We start from the raw sequence: 13152 nt of genomic DNA, 5'->3' as shown, positions 1-13152 counted from the left end.
TAGCGCATTAAGCTCGCAGGCTTTCTAGTGTTTATGCATTAATTAGTTCTGGGACACTCCTTAGAGTGTGCTTTTGCACTTTAAATTATTAAAGAAAACGCTGCGAGACATTTTGTCGGTTCGTTTGTAGTTCGCGTTATGGGGGATTGTTTTCTTTAGCGTGTGACTGAAACCCCGTTTAGAAGAGGAAAAATAATTGTTTCAATATCGAATTTTCTAAAATTAAATGATTAAAATGATCACCCAAATTTTACCCGTTGCAAAGTTAGCGTTATAGAATATATAATAGAAGTCTAAAGTCTGTTTTTCTACAGTCGACTGTCCCGCGATTAAGTGACGTATCGTTCTATTGGCGGGACAATCAACTGTTAGTTGATGAACCGTTCAGAATCTGTCAATTTAGTATCTGAGATAAAAAAAAAACTGAATTTTCGCAGGGTTGATAGGGCACACCCGAGTCCGCGTTGTTCTATGGGTTGATACCTAAGTCATCTGGGTTGACAGTGATTTGATGTGAAACGTAAACGTAGCGTCATAAAACAAACAGAATGATATCCCAGCAGAAGAATGTTAACCACATCTCAAATATAGCTGTGGGAGCTATTTGAGGAAGAAATTTTAATATAAAATGATATAAAATCTTCGCAAGAGTCACCAGTCTAAAATGCATCATGTATGTTCTAGCGGCGTATTCGATAATCGACTTTAAATCGTGTTACTTAAAGCTCTCTGAGGTATAATATATTGTTATATTATGTACCAAGTTTTGCAGGTTTACGCATCATTTGGTTGCATTTCAAGTTGGTAGGATTTGTTGCTGGAATTTTAATATTAGGGAAGCACGCGACATTGCATATTGTGAGCTTCTAAACTTTAGTATGTTTAAACTTCATAATCGAATCTGATTGCAAATATCTAGACACGCGGTAGCGTGTCAAGCCAAGTTCAAGAAACAGAACTGGCGAGCCGCACCGTGTGTAATATTACACGAACCATTTCGAGCTACTTTTGACCCCCTCATAATTCAAAAACTATTTCATATTAACGTATCAAATTTGGCTTATATATTGAGACTAGCGAGATACATATGTGTTCCAAATTTCATAAGCGTATCTCAAACGGTTATTAAGATATTAATGTCCAAAAATCCTCATTTTTAACATTGACTCATTCACGTATAGATCAAAACTCTTGTAGTTTGAGATAAAGTCTAGAAAGCTGTAAATGGATGGGATGGGATGGTACTGATACGATGGGATTATTGGTTTACGTAATAAGTAGTAACCAAATACGGCGAAGCAAAAAGGAGGATTATGATTTTGACCGGTATGTATGTATTTCATTACATAGGTTAATAAATTTTAGCACAATCTTTAAAAAAAACACGTTCCATCTGTCAGTTGAAAACCAGAACAAGACTGAACGACTGGTGACGGAAGGGAACAAGAAATGAACTGCCAGCGACTGCCAGCCCGCCAGGCTCTGATGATTTGTTACTCATAAATAACTGTTACTCAAAAAAGTTGTGTACCTACTCGTATGTGATACTTGGGAGGTTGGCTAGGACGTATGGATGTTTTTAATAAACGTAGGTAGATCCAATATTTTATACTAATATAATTATATGTACACTTTAAGTTTAAAAATCCATCCTATGGACATTATGCTGCTGCAAAATTAGAATTTAATATGATAGAGAGAAAAAAAAAAACACGACAAAAAACTCGTATATACAAGTATATAATCACTCCTTTTAGTCGGGGTTTTAAAATAGCAGCTCCTCATTCATACCTGAGCGATGTGATGAGGAAGAAAATAATGTTATTCTGGAAGAGTGGCCAGGCCGTGTCCCCAGCATATCATATTCTACACTTAAATTTCCACCACACCACGTCCTCACACTTTTCTCGTGCACACAAAACGCAATGAAAATATTTCTCTTCCATGAATTTGAGGTGAAATTCAACACACAAACTGTGCATAGGTTAACGTGCACCCAAAAATACGGCGTAACACGAGAGAGGCAAAGGTTGTTTTCGAACGCTCCAATGTTATATCTTGCTCGTTGAAAGAGCTAGAATTTTCATAAGGACATTCCACATATATTATTTGTCGTTGGCAATTTACGAAATCTTTATTTAGAGTACGCAGTACGCAGTGTACTCGAAATAACTCTGTGAAACAAGTTAATGTTTGTTTTCCTGCTAATTTTAACTTTCATTTCGTAACAATATTACGCACTGTGTCCGCTTTCACTTGAAAAATATTATTGGTTTACGTAATAAGTAGTAGGCAATAAAATCAGCAAGTATAGTGGTAAGGTACTTAAATAATATTTAGTTAATATGTTTAATCCATGTCCATCAGGTAATTATAAGTACAAAAGTGTTGTAGCTTTATTGTATCAGTTCTGCTCAATAAACCAAAAAAATATTTTTTAATCCCTGTGCACAATTTTCAATAAGTAAGTTTGTACAGCATGTTCAGTAGATAGATCAATATAACTCTTGCAGCACTATTTAGCAGCTGGGTACACAAGCTCACTCCGTCTGCTTTCATGAAAAAAAAAACTATTCTGCTTTAGGGGGTCGGTGACAAGGGCTAGGCTAGGCGTTGTCACCGTGCACTGTAGTGAAAGGGTTTGTCAGCCGAGCATGCCATGTGACACAGACACAATGAAGAAGCCTCCCCAAGTAAGGATGCTTACATAGAGAGACTGGGTTCCCTATATCCGTACCAGTAACCTGCTGTTAGATACAGGGAACCCGATTCTTTATGTAAGCACCCTAACGTCTTTTAAACAACTTTTCCTCAAATCAAGCGCGCATCAGTGTGCCATCTTGAAGTCGCGTTATGACGCTAAGATGTACGTTGTAGGTACTACGAGTACTATGGTAAAATACCGTCAAACAGAGCGCCAGCGTGGCACATTCATAGCGCGGCGTCTAGTTAGCGTTTTGTTTCACAAAGCCTTTACGCACCCAGATAATAAATCGCAACACCGTGGTTTACAGTACTCCAGGATATATTCAGAAATGCACTAAAACAAATAGACACCTGTTTTAAATATATGGCCGATGACCCACATCCTGCACGTTCCTGCCTCCCTGCGCCGTTGTTTCAAGCACGAAATATCCCAGCTCATATTTACAACTGCGACGAGATGCGAAATGACGCAACGCAAATGTGCCTCGCACCTGCACACGTGCAGCGGGAGACTCTTAGACTAACAATACACGAACTAGATGGCGAACATGCAAAACAAAGCCAAAAAAATATTTCAGTTTGTTTACTGTCAAACCGGAGGTTCAACCAAAAGACAACCATTGTATTGATGAATAGAGTCACAAATCTTCTTGCTGAACGGATAAAATAACAGCTCAGTGTTAAAAGTGGGGTGCTATTTGTCGAAATGTTTATTTTGCGCTGACACTCCATCTTGTTCATTTATAGTTAATTTAAGAGGATACCTGTAAAATGTGCTGTTTATCATCCTATCCTCTGTGGTTATATTTATAACTCAAACCTCGATAAAGGAGTTGTATCTGTTTTATACTAGAGTATATGTATGAATGTTTGTCTATCAGTTTATCCGTATATCGAAAATAATGAAAAAAATATCGTCTAAAAATACTCGGATGATAAACAACATATTAATAATTTCAGGTTTTGCAGCATTAAAATAACTAATTGTACTTTCAGATTCGATATCATTGTAAAAAAAAAACATGTATCTTGTGGGACAATATCTCTGCTTCGACATAATTATGAAGTTATAATTACCTAAGGCTAAAACTATAACATCTCTGCTTTGAAAGAAATTTCTTGGAATAAATGCATACACAAGAACGCTTATAAAATATATTCCTTCGAATACTAGAAGAGTCTACTACCAGTGCACCTCGGACAGGCTACATTTAATTACAAGCTTAATTATTTTTTTCCACTTTTCTTGAAAAAAATATCATGTCCGTACCATGGTTCCTCGTTGACAGAGAGAGAGAGAGAGAGAGAACTTCTTTGAGGAAAATTAATTCAATGAAATGTAAGGATCCACAAACCACTTCAATGTCTTGCGTTGTCTTGGTCTATCGGCGGGCCGGAGGGTGTCCAACTATCTCTTATATTTTACGCACCCTGGCGCCAGTGACTGGCGGGTTACTCTTTACTGACGAAAACCGAATGAACGAGAGATGTGTCGTACAATCGGCACGTTTAATATAGCGAGATGGAGTCGTGGCTCGCGCAGCATTGTTTTAAAACTTTAGTTTTTCGTTTTAAACAGTGATCCACTGACTCTAATCTAACTGGTAAATCGCTTCACCACAGTGAAATCTTTATGACTTACGTTTTTCATCGATACGATTAGAATAATATAAGATCAATCTTTCAAATTAGATTATTAATCAACGACGGATCCTGGTCCTCATAGCACAGGGAATTCTAGTTTGAGGACCAAGGTTTTAACAATTTGTATGTGTCTTTGTTGGTTTTTCAACTAAATGAATTTTTGTATTTTTATTTTTTATTATAATCCAACTTCGTGTATCACTGGTAAGGGCGAGTCTACATCTTTAAGCCCGTACACGGGTTGTTGCTTATCTAGTCCTAGGTAGTCTAGGATAGTCTAGGTACTCTTGTAATTTTGTTTCAAGATTTTAATTTATTTTCCCTCACCGTCTCGCTAAAAATAAAAATACTTGAAGAACGTTATGCTGTTGAAGAAAGAACAGGTTGTGAACAGCCGTTCTGTTTGATTAAAGTGATTGCACAGAAGAGTTGTTGCTTAATATAAATCTACTTAGTTTTAATAAATATAATATAAATAACAAATATACATTTATTTGAGTACGTAAGCATAGATATGTACTAACGGATCGAAACCTATCACATGAGTACAAAATATATTATTTATAGCAAAAGGCGGGTGACTCGGGGATTACAGTCGTTAGCATTACTATGTCAAAGTCAAAGTCAAATGCTTTTATTCATCATATATCTAAATATTTTTTTTTCTGTGAAAAGTGTATTTTTTACAAACCACCTACTCTCCGTTTGAAAAAGGGCTCAATGTATACATGTATAATGTACAATGTATACATGAATGTATGTATGTATTAAAAATCTAACGCCCAGTTGCACGAATTCGTAGATAACAAGTTAGTATACAGACAGAAAAATGATTTTCATGATTTTTTTTCTATTATTCGGTACGATATACTTGTCTTTGTTAGTTTATTATCTAATACCTAAGCCTAATTCTTCAATGGTGAACTCGGGCCTAATTTTCTCAGGTAAGTCAGGTTTCCTAAAAATATAAGTTAATATTATAGCTACCCGCTGCGTCTGAAGGCAGGTGAAATAGAATAGAATATAAAAGAATATGAACGCTGATTGCAAAATGGACTCGTTATGTTCACGTAAGTGTATTTTATAAGATCTCGAGTAGAGAAACTCAATTCTGCTAAATACCACACTCTATATCCGATCACTGCGGGTATCTGGGTTCACATATCTAGATGTGCTAAATCTAGATATGCAGGTTTCCTCACGATGTTTTCCTTCACCGTAAGAGCGATGGTATACATTGTACTTAAGTTAAAAGAACTCATTGGTACATGTCAGGGATTCGAACCCGCATCTCTTGCGTGAGAAGCGGGCGCTTACCCGACTGAGCTACCACCGCACCTGTATATTCTCACGACCGACGGTAATTCCCGAAAGGGTAATCAATATTTTTTTTATGATTTACACATGAAATTCGAAGTCCACGTTTATATATTCCTTAATTCATTTTTAGTATCGTGTAAACCGAGGCGTAGATTACCCAAGACACTCAATTGATTGCAAATTTTAGCAGAATTGCCCCCCAAAGAGAAGAGCTAGTAATGTGGAATTGTATTTTACTATCATGGTTAAGCAGTATTAGGTGGATAGAAGTACCTGTAAATCTATATAAGAACACGAGCACGTTGAGTAGAAAAAAAAGCTAAAAGTTAGGAAGCAAATCTTATAGACACATCTATTTATGTTCTTTCGGCCCTTGCTAAAAAAATAATATTCCCGCTACTTTATATTTTAGTTTTTATGCTGCGTTTTTCCGCAAAAGTGTTCACGGTAAGTATCAGAATGTTTATAGTTTGCAAAAAAAAATTACTGCTACAGTTTAGACTTTAGAGGATATTAATGTATAGGTTTATCCGAGAAAATTGTCCATGGGAGATATTTTAGCCACGACGATAACACGACTGTTAGTTCTACTTATTTTTAATTTTATTGAATCCATTCGTTTCAGTTGTTTAATGATAATCGAATAAATAAATTTGAAGATAATTTAAAATTACCCAGGTAGTTATTTAACTATCAAATTATCAGGAAATAGGTAGTATTATTTACAAAAAAAATATAACACACACAACTAATGTTTCCGTGAAAGCTAATCTAAGCATTATTTACATTCAGTTAGTTTAACTTGGAATTCAATTTCATGGATCATTGAACCGGGTAATATGGCGGAGAAAATGTTAATTCACAAAATCACGTTATCGAGCTCCGGTTGTCTAAAAATATGTATGACAAAAAGTTTCTGGTGTATTTTTAGAAAATTAATTAAGAAATAGTAAGGATAATGTTGCTAATACTAATATATTTGGCTACTTTTATTGCCACAGTGTACAGTAAAAATTATTGCAGGGTAAGTTTTTAATTTAAGTACTAAGTAAGTTTTGTGCGTGCCGATATCCCAAAAAATATCGTTTGTAGTAGGTACTTTTTTACAATGCTAATAGAGTCGCAAGAACTTTAAAGTTAAGTGGTTTATCTGAAGTTTATATTCACTACACCACCCATTTTATCATCTTTACTTGTAATATGTAAACAAGAATACAAAAAATACTATGAGAAAGTTGTATTACCTTCTTGGGTCTTCACATAAAGGTATGTTTACTAGTCTAATACATGCCGTATCTCCGTTTGTCCATTGGACTAACGCCTTCGTGCCAATATTATGATAAATTATACTATACTACCAGTTAATATACTAGCAGTTTACGAGATGTCCACCAACCCGCACTTGGCCAGCGTGGTGGACTAGGCCTAAACCCTTCCTTCATTGGAAGGAGACCCGTGCCCCAGCAGTGGGGACGTAATGGGTCGTGATGATGATGATGATGACGATAGCAGATTTCGAATCACCACACAGTCCGCCGACAATAAGGGGGGCTACTTGAGCTAACCATGCCTATATCTCGTTTTATTAAAAATCGCGACTGCATGACAGTTTCATTCATTGGTTTAATATTAAGGTAGAGTAGCCCTCCTCATAATGTGTACACAGCTTTAGCGTGCAGCCTTATTGTGGCACAGCAAGAGCAGCTTTCCACAAAGAGCTGAAGCTGAAAAACTTTGATCCAGTTCAATGAATCTTTTCACAACTTCTAGATGCACTTTACAGTTTTTAATTTCATTGAAAAAGTTATTTTATAGACTTGGTACTTAATACTTTTGTCATTTGTTTATTAAATAAATGTTATGCTTCTTGCAAATTAAATAGTTACTTTTTATGCTGTAAAATACCTTTGCAAAAATATGGTAAACAGCAGATATTTTAAAACAGGGTGATGATTTATATGAGATGTTCATTCTCAAAACTCGTAATCGTTACTATTGTATATTATAGAAGTATTATTATAATAATACTTCTCTTATTATAATAATACTTCTATATAGTGACATTATATTAGTTTAAGAGGGGACAACTTGTACAATCTAAGGAGAAGTAGAACACTTTCTAATACTGTGAGAAGCAGTGGATTAGCTGGTGATGATGACGACAAACATTTCACTTTAAAGGAGCGAAGCAATCGCATGCGCCTTGACGGCGGGCTTTGCTTCGAGGTGCCACCCTGGCAGCACCAGCCAGTGGATCTGGACCTGCACTTGACCAGGCTCCGGGAGCGATGGGGGGTCCACCGCTCTGGTCGGACGATGACGAGATCTTCTGATGAAAATTATCCACAGATCTTGGATAATGGGTAAGTGATATGCACCGAAAATCCCTTTTTTTTGGTCTCTTACATCCAAAAGCTAATCTGGTAGAAATTGCTTTAACCAATAAGGCATTTTATACTATTTTAAAGATATAATTATCTTTAGATTATCATTTTCTTTCATGGTGCGAAAAAAATTCAACTCCGATGGGGCAGTCCAAACCGCCTTCAAAGATTTTATTGATTCCCGCCCGAATGGTTTTTTTAGTAAGGGGATCAATGAACTACCTATGAGATGGCAAAAGTGCATACATAGCAATGGTACATACTTTGATCAATTTAATACATATATTTCATTTAAAAAAAAAACGACTTTATGTTCCTCCTATAGAAAACGCCAATTTCATATGTAAGGACCTAATATCTTCGCAACTATACTGCTTCGACTTCTGTGTCAGAGTGTGTCGAGGTTGGTGCATATACCTGTACAACCTTCAAGGAATCCCTCTCGGTTAGTTTAAGTACAAGGTACGCTACCCGATTCGACACACTATACTGATCTCCACTAACTTGTTGACAAGGAAGTTGTTGACAAGAAATCCTACGCCACCTTGGAACAGTTGGTTACCCTCCTGATGGTAGAGCTTGTGGCCAGACTTCAGGGTCATCGTGTCCCTCTCTATTATATTATGTGTGGGGGTGTCAGTGCCTGCACCTGGCTCTCTCGAATGGAACCTTTGTGCATAACCCTAAGGTCTAAACTGTCTTTCTAAGCTTGGACCATTTCCCACCATGCTGGCATTCCACTGCGGGTTGGTGGGTTAACATATCTAGATGTGAAAAATCTAGACATGCAGGTTTCCTCACGATGTTTTCCTTCACCGTAAGAGTGATGGTATACATTGTACTTAAGTTAAAAGAACTAATTGGTACATGTCAGCACCGGGATTCGAACCCGCATCTCTGGCGTGAAAAGCGGGCGCTTACCCGACTGAGCTACCACCGCTCTCCGATACGAGTAGCCCTAAGATGTCCTTATTTTTTTGCCCAGCTCTACCTCGTGTTACACCATCTTCTCGTCCTCTCTCAGTGTCCGTGCGTTGTATGTAGCATGTTGTATTTTATACAATCTTAGAATTAGTTCAAGAAGAAGCTAAGATTTAAGTATTTGACTTAATATAAACTTTTTGTTATTATAAACGATTTGTGATGATTTATAGAAAATAAACTTATTTTTTGTCATAATAATATGTGAATTGTGACGTTGTTACACTAATTACATTAAAAGAGTATTGAATTGTAGAAGTATTTTTGTTTTTTTATTAAATTTTGTTAGAAAATTCTTCCTTCATTGGAAGGAAACCCGTGCCCCAGCAGGTGGGGACGTGATGATGATGATGAACTGTTTATTTGTTAAGAAATATTAGATATTTCTCATTATTAGTGTTAGTGTTAGCACATTAACTACGTCATAACACATTAATTGTAATAGGTTTTTTATAATGTTTGCAGTAGTTATAAGGTTAAAACTTGTCATTTTAGTTAATTATATTAGGTGGCCAGTTACTGCAAAATAAGAGGGCCAGTTACTGACATGACAATGAGCGTTTTGGGACCTATGTCCAATAAAGACGAGACATACATCGTTGGATAGTTCTTTTCATGTGAGCAAAAAAGTATTATGACGACAAATCCGTACAAGTTGTCCATTTTAAAATATATTCGTCGGAAGGAAGTATTTTTCTATGGCATTGCACTCTCTCTTCTGATGACAGTTAGGGCGTAATACACGTAAACACGTATTATTGAAATTGGAAAAATTACTTTCAACTGGTTTTCTTTACTGAGATAATAAACAAATATAATATTATATGAAATATGATCATTTTGTTATAAAAATTAAAAATGAATGTGAAAAACTAACGAAAACATTATAATTACAGAAATAAAATATAAAACTTTCAAGGTACGATTATTCTAATTGGACAGTAAATCAAGACTAGCGCTTCCGTCAAAAAAATAGGTACCTTTTCAACGACGTATCACTCATTTCTATTGGTGCTGGTCCCAGCTTCCATATATTTGTGCCCACCATCATTTATGGCCAGTTACTACACAAAAGTGATACTTTTCATTTAAATAAAGATATTTAATTAAATAGTTCTTATTGATTAACAATCAACAGAATCTAGTGAATAATTAGATATATAAATCACCTAAATCAGATCATGCATTTAGATGGAGCACACACGTAAAGTGGCCAAGGTGCTTAAGTGGCCAGTTACTACCGCCTTTCCCTTATCAGCTTTTGAAACTAAAAAATTCACGAATTCTGTGGGTATTTAGAAAAGTCTGTTAAACAGAGTTTTAGGTATTCAAGTATACAAAGCGTCCTTACATGAATCAAAATGACCCAACAAGGCCTCATAAATTGACAAAATACGAACATGTATCCAACTCACCCAAAAACCTTTCGGAATAACCCACCTGCACCTTACTTATGTATACTTTTGACAATCCATTTCCTTCGATACCTACCATAATTAAAAGTCATAATAACCTAATTACCAGTGAAGTGTCTCGCACAATGGACTCACTCCTCGCTCCGTTTCTGGACACGTACCTGCAGAACATGCAGACCTCGTACCAGCAGCTGACGAACAAGATCCTCGGCAAGGCCAGGGAAGAAATCAAAATGGCCGCCCAGAAGAGACAGCAGATTGCCACCGAACTCGGCCGGCTAGCCGACGAGTTGAAAGTGCCAGGTAAAGGAAACATTGTGAACTGCAATGATAAATTTCCACTCTCAAGATGCCACAATAGCCTTAAAGTTTTTAACATTATAATATTTAATATTTGAACATCATATTTACATCAATTCATCATTTTCATCATCATGGTCATTCTATATCCTTTTCCGATCAGAGGTAATTTGGTTTGTCACTGGAACTTTTTAATTGCCCGCGAGTGTATTTGTAGTTTAATTTAGTTTTTGTCTGATTAAGTGTGTCGGTAGCGATAACAAACAGGAGAAATTGTATTTACGAATGCACGAAGTGATTCGTGTCTACTTCAACATTTTATTATGAAATGAAGACGAATCGTTTCTTTTGTCCGTTCGTTCGTTTAATTGAGTTCTATATACCTACACCTAAGTAGAAGGATTATGTAGTAGATGCATGTGAACATACATAATATAGTACATACATAATTATATTAATTAGTCCCAAGAGTGAATGCTAGGGAGCGGGAAGGGTTTATCATAATGAATCATATTATTATGTTACGAGTAAGTATATAAATCATATTTGAGTGAGTTTGACCATACCAATGAAAATTGTTTAACTGTTTATTTACTTCAATATACAAATTAACAAATCTTCTTCCGAATACAAGGTTAAGTCCAACATTGTACATGAATCAAACATATCACAGCAGTTCCCGTTTCTAAATAAGTAACCCAAGCAAAGTCAAAGTCAAATATTTTTATTCATCGTATAAATATAAAATTTACTGATGAACGTCAATTATTACAAACTACTCTCCGTTCGGATAAGGGGGGCTCTTTCTGTCTAGGAGAAGAACGGAGACATGAAACCCCAGAGCCATCTTTTAAAAAAAAGACTTAAAACTAGTTGGTATGCAATACTTACAAGCTTAATAATAATAATTATAATATGAGCAGAGCTAATTACTTATCACAGCCATGCATTAACGTCTTCTAAGTAATCATCAATTTTATAATAAGCTTTTTTACACTTTCTTTTTCAGAACTATGCAACATGGAACGCCGAGAGTCAAAAACATTGGCTAGCAAGCACCTAGCTCATATCTACGACTGCACGGAGGCTGCTCGGTTGTCCATCACTGAGATGGGGAAGTACACGGAAGAAATGGTCAAGATTACCAAAGACCACATGCAATCCACGCTGGATAAAGCTTTGAGGAGGGAAGAAGCTGATAAGAGCGCGAAGAGCAAAGATTATGGGAAGTAAGTTATTCTACAGTTCAAGATCATTTGGAATAAAACCATTCCGATCTTAAATTCTCAAGTCACAAACACAGTTGCGACCATTATGCAACCGTAAAACTTGATTAATAACCTACTGAAATCTCAGAAACGTTATTTACCCTCGAAAACGTGGCGTACCTAAGTTTGAGGTCTGGAAAATGTCAGTCTACGATTTGTTTATGACAGTCTTTTAAGGAGGAGAGTAGACTCTGAGGTTCCCATCCATCTCAGTCCGCCAGCACGCCATCAACTGGTTGCTGCCTTATATTATATACCTACGGAACGACCGCGTCTGCGGTGACCTCCATCTTTCCATTCGAAATCGATGCTACTATTGCTTTCTGTCCCTCTCATACACTCTTCATCAACCAGCCATCTCTTTCGTCTTCCAGAGTGAACGTGACCATCCTCCGCGACTTGGCTCGAGTTGCCGTGACTCTTGGCTACGAACTCGACCTCAGTCTGACGAACGCTCGTCGCCACAACGAACAGTCCTGCGAAAAAATGGTCAAGTGCAACAACCGAGTGAAGAAAGAGACAGAAGATGATGTTGCCAATATGAAAGAGTTGTTGTACCAGTGTGTTTATGCTTGAGTTGGCGCGTTAGGACTACATCTTGATTGGGCTGGGTAGTAATGAGACTAAATCACTGCAGTGGATTCGAGTGGATACGCCGTTTTCAGCAGAATGATATACATACATATTATCATAAATTTTATGAATTTATGATTTATAATACAAAGATAATCTTAGCAATAGCAATGACAAGTAATACGAATACTAATAACATATGATATCGACTAGTAAATTATTCCACATTCACATAAGCCAATGAAAAACGAGGTCAAACCTAGTTTCATTCATTTTATATTGAAAGGGCAATTTTCCATTACCCTATACAAATATGATCCCTCTCCAATATATATTTTACTCAAATACGGGTTACGGGCGAAAACGTTGCTAATTAAATTTCCAAGTGGGGCCTTGACTTTAGGTTTAATTACAATCAGCATAGTTTGTACGTTTGTTATCTATTAAATTATTACAATTAGAGCTTCAAACAATCGAAAACGCTTATTACGTATCCTAATCCTAACTTCCTAACTAATATTATAAATGCGAAAGTAACTGTGTCTGTCTTTCTGTCTGTCT

General features: G+C 36.3%; 1 protein-coding gene across 1 annotated transcript; it reads left to right on the top strand.

Annotated features, from left to right (window-relative positions):
* The first annotated feature begins 2675 nt into the window (after window positions 1-2675).
* On the top strand, window positions 2676-13079 carry LOC105397895. The gene is made up of 5 exons (XM_011569906.3): window positions 2676-2693; window positions 7852-8033; window positions 10560-10753; window positions 11760-11979; window positions 12393-13079. Exons 1-5 carry the CDS (start codon window positions 2676-2678, stop codon window positions 12592-12594), a joined length of 816 nt encoding a protein of 271 aa, XP_011568208.3. The 3' UTR covers window positions 12595-13079.
* Window positions 13080-13152: the final 73 nt, after the last annotated feature.

The sequence above is a fragment of the Plutella xylostella genome, chromosome 25, assembly GCF_932276165.1.
Source record: "Plutella xylostella chromosome 25, ilPluXylo3.1, whole genome shotgun sequence".
NCBI classification, from domain to species: Eukaryota; Metazoa; Arthropoda; class Insecta; order Lepidoptera; family Plutellidae; genus Plutella; species Plutella xylostella.
This window is presented reverse-complemented; position numbering and strand designations above follow the sequence as displayed.